Raw genomic sequence first — 15,848 nt, forward strand, 5'->3', positions numbered from 1 at the left:
ATTTGAACTTTAAATGCTTATATAAACAATGTGACTATACGTTTCTTGATTTTTCAACTGCTATTGTAAAAATATTTTAGGAGCCTTGTATTAAATTTTCAAATCTTAGGTATAAAAGGAAAATTTTTTATGAATTTCTAGAATAAAATAATTTACGAATTTTCGTGATTTTTACGTATGTTGTCAAAATTAAAATTTGAATGCATGTAAAAAAAAAATGTGGCTATATATTTCTTTTATTTTTCAACTGCTATTGCAAAACTATATTATGAGCCTTGTATTAAATTCTCAAATCTTAGAATTAAAAAGTAAACTTTAATGAATTTCGATCTAAGATAATTTGAAAATTGCCGTAATTTTTATGTATTAAGTCAATATTTGAACTTCAAATACTAATAAAAAAAAATCGTGCCTATGTATTTTTGTAATTTTTTAAATACTATAAGAATAACTTATGAGGAACTTTGCATTAAATTTTCAAGTATTTTTATAGGGCCAAAAAATTTTTATCGACACTTCAAAAAAAAAATTTCCGACAAATTGAAAATTTCAGTCGTCTATAAATATCTCATAAAAGTCAAAATATTTTGAAAATTAAATCATGTAAAGAAAATGCCAATCTAAATAACTGATAAAATTTTCAAGTATCTACTACTTATACTTTTTGAATAATAAGCATTATTTCGACTAGTTATATGCTGTACACAGACACAAAAAAAAACATAAAAAAAAAAAATACACATCATTGTAAAATCAATACATTCATCACTTCGTTTAGAATCTAAAAGGCTCATTTATTTATACCAATGGCCTTAAAGTTATATTTGTTCAAATGTTTATCATTATTTTACTATAAAATGTCTTTAATATTTTAAAATGAACATAAGGATAATTAAATCAATGCTGGGTGAACGTGACAATGTATAACATGTTTTTTGTAAATACATTAATATAAAATAAGTACCTACGAACATATATAATAAAATAGAAAGGCAAGACAGAACTCGCCCTAATAGCTTAATTACAACATACAAAAGATACCTAACAACGAGAGTCAAATTATTGTTTGGAAGAACTTTTGAAAAAAATCACGTCTTATCAGTTATTTATCACTTAAATTTATTTTATGTCCCCTATTGACATAATACATTTTTATAAAAATGAAATACAGTTATTAAACAGCTCTATTTGTGTAATAATAATTATAATTTAAAGATCTTTTTTTATAAAATAAATTTTATAGCCATCAATTTATAAAACTCAGTTAATTTAATAGTTAGCCAATTCACTATAAAACTAGTTAAACTATAATAATTATTAGTTGACTCAGTATATTTTAATCAGACTGTAACAAAAAAATTATCCTATTCATATATTTTTTCATATATTCAGCTGAAATATATATTGTGTAAGTTAAATAAACAGCCTATCATTTGTGGTCTAAACCACCCACAAAATGATACATAATTCCTTTTTAAAACCATGTTATTTAGTTATATTTTATCACTTTCAAATTTATAATATTAACAAATGTATAATAACAATATTAGAGTTTGAAAACTTCATTAAGTTGACAACTATAAAATATTTCGGTACATTTTATAACTTTTATTACTTCACATATCTAAGTGTCATAAATAGAATCATCATTGCATCGTCGTCAACAATAGGCAATGTTTTAGGAAACAAATTAAGTTTTGCCATAAAATATAAATAATAGTCGAAAACAAGACCTAGCTTATATAGTAATATGTCAACCACGGCATTCATTGCATTGATATCAATGATTAAACCTAGAACTCATTGCCTATTTAATTAATAATTGATAAATAACCAACATTAATATATTTACATTAAAAATGTTTTATGTTTTTGTGAAATATTTCATACTTCAAACACTAATTATACTTATAATACCAACAGACTACATTAAATAATTGAACTTTTATTAAGCTTGTATAATACTATACAAATTACAACTAATTAATTGAACAATTATACTACCTTTAACCTTTATTCATTTCATTGTACATATTATTATTGTAATACAAAATCCATAAACCGATTTATTGGTAATAATTAAAATATATTAATTCAAGTTAATAGTACGGTTGACCATTCAGTATTATAGGTATCTACATTTTATTTTAATCAAAAGCACTTCTAAAGTTTACAGAAAATCTCTTTAATATCACTGCTTTCGCCGGTTTGGCTCCCTCTCCCGCTGCCATTGAAGCTGTGTTTTACATTATTTGAATATGTTCAATTCACTGGAACGACACAGTCAGTTTTGCACATTGTTCTAGGATTTTTAATGACCGAGACATTATAATATATCCGACGGACGATAATTATTGGTCGTTTTTATTTTCTCTCCGCACTTTGTTTTTCCCTATTCGTTGTCGTATGTACATGTTTTCGAACAAATATATATGTAGTCGACTGTGCTCTCACGAATCGTGTCACGGACACTAAAGGTGGTACAGTGTTATAGAAATCTCGATGCTGACAAAGATCAGCACAAATTCGTTATAATAGGCATATGAAACGCATTATATTTCATCATTCTATTACAGTTGTCGTTGTATACACCTTTTGGATAACATACAACAATAATATTGTATAATAAATAATAATGTGCCGACAATTAGTTTCGGTCGAATTCATCTGCAAACCATCGTGCTGTATATTTTTGGTACAACTAAAATACACAACCATACAAGTTATATATACCATATAAATTGTATAGTCAACACACTATACGCAGTGATAGTCAAGTATCAAGCAGTTATCTTAAGTTATCTAATGAATAATGGCTAAAATGATTAATTTACTATCTATTCATTTTGTAATTACTTACTAATAATTAAAATAATGTAAATATATTTTTTCTTTATAATCAAGAATAAATTGAATTATAATATACTTTCAATTATTATAGATTTAAATGCAATGTTCATTAGATTCACATACAAATTACAATACAATTTACAATTTTTTTATTAGTCATAAATCATATTATATAAGCATATTTTTTTTATTTTTTTTTGAAAAAACTTACCTAACCTAACCGAATTATAGGTAGGTACCATTGTTTATTATGTATTATTATTTATTATTTTGTAATTTGTTAACTATTATCTTATATTTTGATTCACACTTACGCGGCGACTATACACAATATACCACGTCACAAATAAATAATTATGTTTGTAACATAAAAATAAATTATTAACCTTTTATAAACATATACTTGTAAAATTATCTAGAATGTATTTACAATTATATAGAAAACTCATTATAAACTCATTAGTCATATAGGCAACATCTAAAAGAAGTGAGAAGTTCTTTCTTTCGAATTTTTTAGTCTTTTTCAATATAAAGAAGTCATTATGTGTACGTTTTATCATCAGGAAACAGACACAAATTATTCATTGAAAAGGGTTTATTAACCCATACTCTATACTAAATTACAGCTTGGTTTCAAAAAAGTATGAAATTAAGTATAATACCAAATATAACTAGGTACATATAAATACTTACAAATATTAGTAAAGACGAGTTGCATAAACAATGATTAAACATTTAATGAGTCAATAATAAACTAATGGTTCTTTAAATATGATTTAGTGGACCAAGAGAGTTGCGTTAAATTTTAGTGAACCATTAAATTAATCATTTTTATGCAACTTAGCATACAAAAATAAAAATATATTTAACTAACAAACAACTTATACAATTCAATTACGAACATGTTATAAATGTAAAGAATTCATGCCTATTTAAGATGTAAACATTTTCCCCATATATTGATAAATTTACATTGTATATTATAATTTATACCTGCATAAATATTTAAGTTGATATAGGTAACTATTTATTTTTACCTGTTGAAGTTGTCTTGCTCTGTTTTTTTGCTAACAACAAATTTTCGGTTTTTCTACTTATATTCTTGTCAAGTTTATGAAACTAAAAATAAATATAAATACATCATAAGTAAATATTTATTAAAATAACTTTTTTTATTATTATTTATAATATTATAATTATTGATTAAGTTAAATATTTAAAATATTTTAACAAATTAATTATTATAATTTTTTTATTTATATAAACTGAATTATATACAAAATATTATTACATATTTTTGTAGAACTATTACATAGCATACATGACTAAGTACTACACCATGTACTAACATTATTTAAGCAGTGATGTAACCGTTTTTATAATTATATAGTCTTTAAAACTAATTGAAAAATCACTATTATATATAAGTGTAAATATTTATTAATTTCATAAATACCTAATAAAAAATCGTACAAATAAAATCTAAGTATAGATATTTTACTTTTTACGATAACAAAGCAAAATAATAATCAATATAATCCTTAATAGCAACCAATAAACTATAAGAAACGGTTAGCAGTATTACATGTGCAAAACATCCCTATTAAAATATAAATAACTTTGGGAGGGAGGTGGCAGCGCAGCTTTCATTTTGCTCTAACAACAAAATCAATAAAGCTTTAGGGCGCGGCAAGGTCACTGTTTACGTACATCCACCACCATCTCCATCATTGTATGATTGATGAAGATGCATTAATATTACCATTTTATATTCAATCAAATTTCAGTGGATAGTTTAATTATTTTGGTTATTAATAAATTACATGATTAATGCATATTATAAATATTTTCAATGATTTTTACATGTTTTTACTAAAAAACGATGGAAAAATAGTTGATCATATATTAATTGTTGAAAGAAAATCAATTATCAATATTTTAAATGTTAAACTATTCATTATAACTTATAATGTACTTTAAAATAATAAATTAACAAACCTAGGTAAACATTATGCATTTTATTGATATATTTAATAAGTAAATAATTGATTATTATTGTATAACAAGAATAAGAAGTTATAATAGTTATAATATATGTAATAATTTACAATAATAAATAAAAAATAATCATAAATATTTTAAAAACCAGGGAAGTCGCTCTGCTGTCTAGTAGATTTCGATTGAACTTCATCATTGAGTAGGTTACTCTAATGAGTAATGGATGCGTTAAATTTAAATTTAAATTCAGTTAATGAATAATTACATTCAAAAAAACAATTCTTAGCAGAGACCAGTGGCGTATTTATGGGGGGGGGGGGGGTTCCACCCCTCCCCCCAAATAATTATTGAATGCGTCTGGAGACCTTAAATTTTAAATATTTAAATATTATAATAATAATTATATTTATAAATTATTGTATTATGATATGACACCCCCCCTAATCAAAAATTGTAAATACGCCACTGGCAGAGACAATGGGTTAGCCTCTATTTTTAAAAATATGAATATTTTTGATGTTTTTAACTACTCTAAATACAAATTATTTGGAACCTTATATTCAAGTTTAATGCTTCTTGAATTAAAAAAATATAGTATCAATATAAATAAAAAAAAAACTAAAAAAAGCCAAAAATTTTATCATAAAAGTCAAAAAATTTTGAAAAGTATGTAATAATAATAATAATATTTTTTTTTTGTATTAACAAAATTTACCCTCGGATACATAGGCCATTGGAATACAATTTTTTACATTATTTATATAAACAAATTTATTATTTATACAGTTTTTATTTTTCAGTTTTGCCTCTTTGATAAGCTTGAATAAGGTGGCTATATAATTATTATTATACGAAGAAAATTTTATTATAAATATTTGGTGAATACGAAATGTATCTATTATTTTTTAACAGTTAGGAAAGATTTGTAAGACCAATTTCTATTTTGTACCTACAATGTTTATTGATTTTTATTATTAAAATTATAATTTTTTTTTTTTTTAATTACCTAATGTTATAGAAAATCAGAAAATTATAATGAACCTATCCAGGACACAAGCAAGTTGTGCGTTGCTTTAAATGGCAGAAGAAATTGAAAGCAGAAATATAAATAAATTCGATTAAGGAAAGTTGCATTTAAATTTTCGTTTTAGAACGAATCAAGATTGATAAAAACAAACGCCACGACAAACGCTGTAATTTTATTAATTTATATTACTTATCTATACCTAAATAATATTAGACAACGCTAAAAAGTAAAAATAGGTACATTTTCCTTCCATCCATAACAATTAATTAAATATAAATTGTCAAACATTAAAATTAATTTAGAAAAACTAATCCCTATGAAATAAATTAATAAATTATAGTATATTATTATTATCATGGCTTATACATATAAAACACAAGTAACTCGAATATTTATTATTCACAACTCATTATTTTTCCAATGTCCAATATGCTATTCAATATATCAAACTTATAAATTTAAATTTATTAAAGTTCAAATCAATACATTTTTACGAATGCTGTAAATTGTAATTGTAAATAACTTGTCCCTTATTGGCCTTAGTACATGTGCACATTCATATATTCTACGCAAATGTACAATGAATAAAATACACGCATTATACAAATTTTCTAACATTAGATTTTTAGTTAATACCTTTAATTCCTTCAAATATCACTGCAGATTTCTAAATGATAGATAATAAATAAATAATTAAATGTTTTTTTAACGTTTAACATTTTAAATAAATCATTAGGCTTTTATACTGTAACATCTAACATTGTAGATTTATAAATTATTTAAATGTATTATTGTAATTTATTATTGAAATAAATATAATGGAAATTAGTATTAATTTTCTTATATCAAAAACATTGAAATATCGTGGTAATAGTGTGTAATGAACAAAAAACCTAAATCACTCTTTTCGAAATTTCTCAGCCGATAAGAGGGGAAGAGATCAATATTGGAACTTAGAGTAAATTATAAAATCTTATAAATTATACTAAATAATTTACGGAAAGTTAAATTTTGAATAATTTAATTATACTGTGGTATTGACGAATTCGTGTTACACGAATCAACTGAAATTAAACTATTTTAATTTCAATGCTTGATAGTAATAAAATATATAATTAAATGTAATATACTAATATAAATAGGAAAGGTTCAGATGCGCGGTATTTCAAAATGTCAAAAAAAATGTTTCATAAATAATTTATAATAATATATAATATTTATACTTAATTCTAAACATTTGGCAGGTGTAAAATATTGTAGATTCCCAAGACTGTACGACTCAGCATTATATCCTATCTGATATTATAGTATTAATAATACTATGGCATTTCTTATACGACAAAGTTAATAGAATATCATTTTATGCTATTCATAATATAATTAAATGTATTTAATAAAAAAAAAACCATACATTTCTGGAGTACCTTCATTTATATTTAATTTGCTACTACGGATATAAATAATAGTAGACGACCATTCACCCCCTTAATATAACACCTGGACATTTACATGTTTCTATGGAAATAAAAACTAGAATAAACAATGAATAAAAATGTATGTACCTACTCGCATGTAATTCATAATTGTTTTTACACTATTATTATATACAATAAAATGAATATCAAATAATAACTTAATTTTTTATGTTTAAATCTTTTTTTATTTTGTAAGTACCTATAGTGTTAAATTATTTCCAGTTATAATCTAGAAAAATATCATGTGTGATAATATAAAATCTCAAATCAACAACAATATAAATAATGTTGATGGTTTTCGGCAAGTCCATTGCCGTACCTATTCTCACACACGCATTTTTGTGTTTTATTTATTGTTATACGTAATATTTAGGTACCAAAATAACCTGTTTGGCTGCCGCCTACCCATCAGCAAGACATAACGCATTAAATTTTATAATGTGATTATGCATAAAATATATCAGTTTGGAATCTTAAATGAGAAATAAGCAACAAATATTAGTTGATATTTCATACACCCGAGCTTACATCTATAACTCTGACTTGAAAGTAAAAATTATGTATTATATTGTTGAGAGCAAATTAATCCGTAGTATCAATGTCATAATATTGAGAATTTTTGATTAATTAGATCATTATATAAACCGATCAAAAACAAATAACAAGTACCTATACATATAAAAACACTTTAATAAATGTCTATATAGTTATCTTTAAAAGTCTATAATAATTTCTTGCATAATATCTTTACGGAGATATGGACAGGAAAATGATAAAAGTTGTAAATGATTTAATTTTTATGATGTTATAAATCACCAGTATAGCGCACACGAAAGAGTATAGAAATTTTGGTCGACCCCACAATGATAATAGTGGATGTGTGGTAAATTTACTGGTAGATTATTTCATTATTTGATAAACTAATAACCTCGCTAATAACTATATTGATTAAGATATTTTTGTTTTTATATACTTTATAGATATGGGGTGAGTAAATCGTAAAAATGTTTGACATCCCTTACAGAAAATGACTGTCCCATTGTAAAGTACCCTGTTAAAGCTTATCAGTCTATTTGCCAAATGAGAATTAATATAGGTACTAAATAAAACTAATATTACTACTGAATTATGGGTTAAAGCAGGGGCATTATTTGGGGTGTGGGGTGCAAAGTGTACATTTTCACCACCTTTTTTTTAAACACCTTCTTTGGTCTGCCAACAATAAATACATGCGCTGTTACACCTAAATGTTTTACACTATATATATTTTATATTTTTTCAGTATTAAAAAAAAAAATATATATAAATATATTAGGTATACCAATATGTTTTATTTTATTAATTATACAACAGTTTATTGTGCAGTTGTGAGCAAGGGTACCTATACAATAAATTACAGGTTTTATTAAGCTAGCTTATGCCTTATATTATGTATTTTGAGTGCCGTGAAAAAAATGAATAGGTTACGTTCGTTTAGGTACCTATTTTATTACTAAGGTACCTGTAATTTTATTTACGAAGTATAAATACCACTGGACACTGGTAACCATAAAATAAGTAAAAATATTATAAATAAATTATAAGTACAAACAGTAAGACTAAAATAGTAATAATTATGATATTTTCAACATAATGTCTATGTAACTTTATATTAAATAAACTGTACAGATATTCTAAAAATATTGTCCCCACTTGGCCTCCCTCCCACAAAAAAAAAGTTTTGTGGCCTGGTAATGATTTGAGATGGCCTGCAAAAATGTTTGCACTAACAATAATTAAGTAGAAATGACGCCCCTGGGTTAATGTTAGGTTCAATCACAGTTCCTATACTTCCTCGTTTACACTAATGAACTGAGGTGGAGTGTAGTGGTGATGGTGAAGCTTTTGACTTCCGTTACTTACTGTTTTAGGTAATTTTATTAATCTGCATTAATTAATAAAGATATACTTAAATAAAATGTTTTGTTCTTCAATTATCTACGTCATTTAAAATGTATGCTTATTGTTATAAATATAATAATACTCGTAATATAATAAGTTGAATCGTAATAAATGTAGTTAATATAGTAATATAGGAATCATATTTCTGAAACTTAAAATCCAAAAGTAAATTGAAATCATCGATTATTTCACTTTATTTGTATAAGTACTAAAAAAAAGGTTCACTAATGAAGTAGGTATATACTAGGTATTTTTATATTTTCTAACGTAATAAGTACCTAGCTAATAACTATGACTATTTTTTATCATAGGTACTCCCAAAACGCACAAAACTATCACTCAATGTCTTTTCAATTACCTAGGTATATATATAATATTATATATACATCTATTCCAGCATCTTATAAGTTAGAAATAAATTACGTAGATACATACGTTGAAGGTACCTATTATAAACTACTATAGTATGCAACACTCGGTCTCGAATATTAATGAAACATTTACACTAATGTGCCCGTTATTGGCAATAAACCGTAAACGTATATTATATAGTATGTAACATAAATGCATAATATAAAATATATAAATATTGTCTAACTCACGGATTTCACGTCGGGGCTGCAGCTTTTAAAAACTTGAAACCCAACTGGAAAACTATGCATTCGACGAAAGGTACATTAAGATCGCACTCGTCACAACTAACCGCCCGTCTACCAACCAAAGTCAGTCCACGAAAAACGTTGGAAAACAACTGCCGGGAGTGACTGAGACGTGCCGCTGCTCGCGCCGCCGAAATGATCTCGTCGGGGGAGACCGTCGTAGAACGGCCCACGGGGCACGGAGCCACGGATGCGCGCCTCTCGCAACCGGTCGGTCACCGCAGTACTGCCAACTGGCAAAAGATTTAAATTCGCGCGCCGTTATGGTCAGAGTTATTACTAATATTATATTTTATAATAATAGTTACAGCGAACCAAAAATTATTTGACATGCCTCCCACGTCCCACCGTACTTAGTTGAAAGTTCCTATTAATATTGTTATTTATTCATTTATTTTATTATTGTATAAACGTAAAAATAAATCATGGATCAACTTGGCATTTAATACTTAATGTACATTGTACGCTATGTTGCTTTATTATGTATTAAACAAATGTGTATGCTTTGAAAGCAGTTAGTAGCTGTAGCCTGTAGTAGTGAAAAAATTATAACAAACTTTTTTGTTTGGATGTCATATTCTAATTTAATTATATTTTAAAATATAACAAATTCACAAACAATATGAATAATGTGCCTTAAAGGTAAAATTGTATATACTTTCTCAAAATATTAGTATTTAAAATAAATACCTAGTAGGTATTTTTATATTTTAAATAATTTTTTTTACTTATTCTATGTAGGTACCTATTTACTATTTTTGATTTAATAACATTACAAGAAAAAGTTGGCAAGTACTTACCTATATAATATCTACTTTACTGAAAATTAGGTACAGATGAATGTGCCTCGTCATTGAGAAGGTCACTTTAATGGATGAGTTAAATTTTGATTCTATGATAAATAACTATATCATACGCAAACAATTCTGAGACGAACCTCTCGGACGGTCCGTCAGCCTATATAATATTATTATAAGTTATAACCTATTAATATTTATATAACTTAAATTAATCGTCGAACTTTCATAGTCACTAACTAATAGCTAATTAAGTAAAAAAAAAAAAAATTAAATCATAATCAAAACTAAATAAAGTACATTTTCTAAAAACGTTGACGTAGATATCAAAATTATAATTCCATTACCTAGTATTAGATTTATTTAACTTTATACACTATGGATAATAAGTCCATGATGGGTTTGTAAGATATTATGATAATAAGAAAAATTTTTAATGATTAATCTATCAACGTTTATTATTTAAAAATGGCCCAAATAAAATAAAAACTAGATCCAATGATACAACTATTTTATATTTTTTATGCATTTGATCACTATCATTAGTTTAACATTTTAATAATTGAGAAACTTTTACTCTTACGAAATTTGAACTAGGTATCAACATTTTCAAAAAAAAAGACCCATTAAATAATTTACGGTAAAAAATTCCAAATGAATTTATTCAAGTTCTAAACCTCCTTTATAAAAGCAAAAGTTTGTATCGCCACACGATACGTGGGTACTCCCTAAGTATACAAAAATCTCAATAATTTGAAAATATATTTATATTGGTTACATGGTTTGTTATTTAAACATTCAAAAAATCAGAACTTGAATAAATTCATTTTTAATGGAAAAATAAGGATGACCTGGCTTTGTGAATCACTCTGTGTAGGAAAAATACTTTAAATTCTTATTAATATTAGTTTAACCATTATATATATGCATCATATTTTACCTAATATATTTTATTTTATTATATCTCTATTATCAAAAACAAAGTGTAGACATTGAAATTTTTTTAAATTTAAATTTCTTTTACATTGAATAAGGATTTTTTCCACAGTTTTTAACAACAGTTGTTTTTAGTGATTTTTTTTGTCTTTGTTATTGTTTTTATTGCTGTCGTCATGAGAACCGTGATAACAAGGGCATGGGACGCGTAAAGAACATTCGAACAAAATGACGTCATCGTTAGCGCCAACGAGGACTGAACGACTGATAATACCGTGATGGCGTGATTCAGCACATTGCCACATTGAAGATAATGAGTAATGACAGTGCACAGTCGTGTTCTGGTCTGTACTCTGTGCGAATTGCGCTCGTTGATGTAATGGTGGAAATGTACTCTTCATTCTTCAATCTCCGGTCGGCCGTCACCTTCCTTAATCCCGTAGCTAGTTGATAGTCAAGAGAACTGGTAAAGTGGGAATGTTCAGTTGACACAAGGCGCACAATATCACTGTACGGTCGTACATATTTACTAAAGAAACACGGAAGTCTAGTTCAGAGTTCCTTGTTCGACGAATTTCTTTGTTTTTCATTTGTAACTTTTCCACCGGTGCCGTCATGGAATTCCCAAACTTGGGTCAGAACTGCAGTAAAGAGACTTGCAAACGTTTTGGTGAGTTAAGAATAATCATTAGAATGCTTTGTGATAACAATATTCTTATAGAAATCTTAAATCCTAGTTAATAGTTTAACTACAATATCTGTCTTTGGTTTCATTTCTGTGCTTAATTTGTGTGTCGATACCTATTTGAGAAGCAGTGTATTTTTGCTTTACTGAATACCTTTTTTTACGTATGTAATTCAGCATGTTGAAAACGATGTATAATCCTAAGCAAAAAATTAATAAAATTTCTTAAGTGGGTTCTACTTTGCTACCAAGCGTCAGTTAAAAATCAATTACTATATACTTAATCACCACATTTTTTATATTTATACATAACATGTATATATTACTTTTTTTATTTAAAATAAAAAATACTTATTTGAGACTTAATATACGACCTAGCCACCTAGTTAAATAAATATGAACCATAGTGTAACTCATAATTCATTTAAGTTTTTACCGAGCATATCAACACCCATAATCTGTATTACATTGCGATTAAGCATCTTAGACTATTAACTATTTAAGAAACTTTTTTTAATATTCTAATAATTTTTTTTTTCAATATAGATTTCTTGCCAGTTAAATGTGATGCTTGTTCAGGTATATTTTGGTAAGTTATACTCTGGAAATGTTATGTGTATATACATTTTTTTTTTATCTATATATAACTATATAAGACGATTCATCTCTGATGTCGCAGTTCTGATCACATGAGCTACAGCAGTCATCAATGTCAATCTGCATACAAGAAAAATGTTCAAGTCCCCATGTGTCCTTTGTGCAACAAACCAGTACCAATACCACGGGGTCAAGAACCAGATTTTATTGTTGGGAAACACATTGACAATGACTGTCAGTTTACTGAGGGTAGAAAGGTATTTATTTATAATTATTAGGATTAATCTTTAATCTTGTATTATTTACAAATGATTGTTATTATAGGTGTTCACAAATAGATGCATGGTATCAAAATGTCGAGGCAAAGAAGCTGTGCCTTTGGTGTGTAGTGAATGTCGTCAAAACCATTGTTTTAAACATCGTCATCCTTTAGATCATAGTTGCACTGGTAGTGCAAAATCTGTTCAAAGAAAAGTGACGTAAGTGGATATTAAAATTTATGCCAAATATGAAAAAAAATATATTTTTATATTTTTTTTTCCTTGTAGCGATGTTAAAAATCTGTTTGGAACCAATGGAATTATAAAAAAAGCTTTCACTGCAACTGCTATACAGGGAAATATGGTAATTTTAAATAGCAATATTATTTAATAATATAAATTTAGCAGTTAAATGCATAAAAATCAATAAAACTAAAGTGAAGATCTACCTTCTACTTTTTTTTAAAATTATGTATTTGTCCGAAAAACCAAATTGCATTGTAATTTTCTTATAGAAATAAAGTTTTTATATTTACTAAAAAATATTTCATAACACGCTAGACTGCTGAACTAAAGAATTAATTTTGAACATCAAAAACATGATTATTAATAAGACATCATTAATTGCAGTTTCAAAAATTATATAATATGTTACTTATCTTTATGTGACATCCACTTAGTGTGATCATATTTTTCATGTAATGAATGAACTTAGATCATATTGTGTGAGTAAAATTTAAGTTTTTAAAATGGAAACTTTTTTTACATTTAGAGTAATATTTTAGATTAATTACTTTAATAGATAATTTTTCGTGAAATAGAAATAATAACATTTACAACAAACATTTTGTTTTAACTTCAAAAAATGTGTGACATCTAAGAAACTTGGGAAAATTGTCTTTTTTTTGCATATAATTAACTATCACTGTTAAAAAAATTAATTATTTCTTACTTTTAACATGTTATATAGAAAATATATTGTTATTTTTTATTTGTTATTGTTAACTGATAGTAACCTGGTGACAGTGTGATACATTTTGTTAGCGTTGTGGCGAGATGATTACATCAAACAATGATTACAGTATCTCTTTTCTTAACTATGTATTAATTAACTTTTTTAGTTATGCTAAACAATTAATGTATAACCAATATATTTATACCACATCACTTGACTCACTATGTTATAGTGAAGTTGCTAATCTTTGTATTAAATATGCGAAATATATACTACTACTTAAATGTCTTAAATAACTATTATACTTCCATATTTTACATATTTTTATTTACTTAGTACATAATGTTAAATATTTATTTTTCAGAGTGAAGATGAAGCATTAGCTAGAGCTTTAGCTGAGTCTGAACGTTTGACAAACGAAAATACTACTAATCCTCAAACAAGATGTTCTGTTGCATAAGATTGTTTATTATTGTTAAACCAGACACAAAACGTATCATGTTTTATTAATATTTTTTGAAGATAACTATACATTCCATACATTTATTTTATGTATTATGATGAGATATTTTATTTATATGTTAATATTGTGATTGTGTATTTTAAGCAATACCATTTGAAATCAATTTACTCAAAAAAATTAAATGACCTGAACTCTGAAGAAAAAAAGTATCCGTCCTTGTTGGTGTTAATATTTAAGTTTTAAAATTTCTTCAATTCAAATTTACCATATATTAATGTGAATAAGCTTGTTTCCTTATTATAATATATTAATTTAATAATTGAAAAAAATTTGATTCTACATGACGCTTTATTTAACGGTGTTTATATAGATTTGTTTCACAAATAATAAACTTGTTTTTAAATTGCATTTTTAGTTAACATTTATTGTATTTATAGTTTAACCAAATTCCCTTATGAATGTTTAAAATTATATAATAAAACAGAATTTCTTTAGGTATATATATATAACGAATACAATATAAGATTGTGTCAAGGGGGCCAATCTAAATTAATACGTGATTATCTATCATGTGCATACCCAATATAGTGTTGTTATAACCAAGTTGGCTGAATTTTAATGACACTAAACAGTTTTTATTTCATTGCTTCCAAATATAATATAATAATGTTCCAATATATTTCATTTTTTAACAAACCTCAGTTTCTTGGAAATTAGCTCCAAAAAATTTTTATATGCTCTGTTTCATGACAGAAGGAACACGTTTTTTCATCTTTTGGATCGGCAACGACTCCTTACATGCGTAGTGCTCAGACGGTTAATAATGGGAGCAATTGGGCCTCCACGCTGTTACCGGCAGGGGTCGAATTTCTTCTCTCATGGGACAGAGTATAGATGTATACATATAAACATATTAATGGTACATGATTTTTGATTTAAGTGGATTAGAGAATATGCCGCCAATATTTCCTAGAAATTAGAAAAGATTCAATACCTTTGATTTAGATTAAATATTTATTTACTCCTAATAATTTTTTTATTACTCATCTATTCTAACGTAATGTAAGTAAAACCTTAGAAAATTAAATAATTGAAGTTGGGTAAACATAATTACCAAAGTAAATCTGTTACCTTGAACTTAATTTTTTGTTGGAGACAAAATGTACGTTTATCTTTTTAATTTTATATCATGTACATTTAAATAT

General features: G+C 25.9%; 2 protein-coding genes across 4 annotated transcripts in view; one reads left to right on the forward strand and one right to left on the reverse strand.

Moving 5' to 3' along the window:
- LOC107173503 (uncharacterized) overlaps window positions 1-10,061 on the reverse strand; it is a 55,770-nt gene extending 45,709 nt beyond the window's left edge. Inside the window, exons 1-2 of one of the 2 annotated variants that reach the window (XM_015524065.2) lie at window positions 9,894-10,060; window positions 3,888-3,969 (exon numbers count right to left, since the gene is read on the reverse strand). The gene's annotated coding sequence lies outside the window, so the exon portion shown is untranslated. Of the gene's footprint in view, window positions 1-3,887; window positions 3,970-9,893 lie in introns of both variants that reach the window. The other variant, XM_089220471.1, reaches the window with a different exon arrangement.
- Window positions 10,062-11,975: 1,914 nt separating this feature from the next.
- On the forward strand, window positions 11,976-15,051 carry LOC107173506 (AN1-type zinc finger protein 2A). Of its 2 annotated transcripts, none has more exons than XM_089219583.1 (6): window positions 11,976-12,353; window positions 12,915-12,957; window positions 13,025-13,222; window positions 13,290-13,444; window positions 13,514-13,589; window positions 14,545-15,051. In XM_089219583.1, exons 3-6 carry the CDS (start codon window positions 13,058-13,060, stop codon window positions 14,638-14,640), a joined length of 492 nt encoding a protein of 163 aa, XP_089075709.1. In that variant the 5' UTR covers window positions 11,976-12,353; window positions 12,915-12,957; window positions 13,025-13,057; the 3' UTR covers window positions 14,641-15,051. The 2 variants fall into 2 exon arrangements, with proteins under 2 accessions (XP_089075709.1, XP_015379556.2); XM_015524070.2 differs by having other exon boundaries at window positions 11,978-12,353; window positions 13,048-13,222.
- The last annotated feature ends 797 nt before the right edge of the window (window positions 15,052-15,848 follow it).

Source organism: Diuraphis noxia, unplaced genomic scaffold (assembly GCF_037042655.1).
Source record: "Diuraphis noxia isolate RWA-SAM2 unplaced genomic scaffold, SU_Dnox_SAM2 contig0002, whole genome shotgun sequence".
NCBI classification, from domain to species: domain Eukaryota; kingdom Metazoa; phylum Arthropoda; class Insecta; order Hemiptera; family Aphididae; genus Diuraphis; species Diuraphis noxia.

Coding starts and splice junctions, on each gene's coding strand:
- LOC107173506 (XM_015524070.2), top strand. CDS start 12,299: ATGGAATTCCCAAACTTGGGTCAGAACTGCAGTAAAGAGACTTGCAAA. Junction 12,958..13,047: donor GCTTGTTCAGGTATATTTTG/GTAAGTTATACT, acceptor CTGATGTCGCAG/TTCTGATCACATGAGCTACA. Junction 13,590..14,544: donor CTGCTATACAGGGAAATATG/GTAATTTTAAAT, acceptor TTTATTTTTCAG/AGTGAAGATGAAGCATTAGC.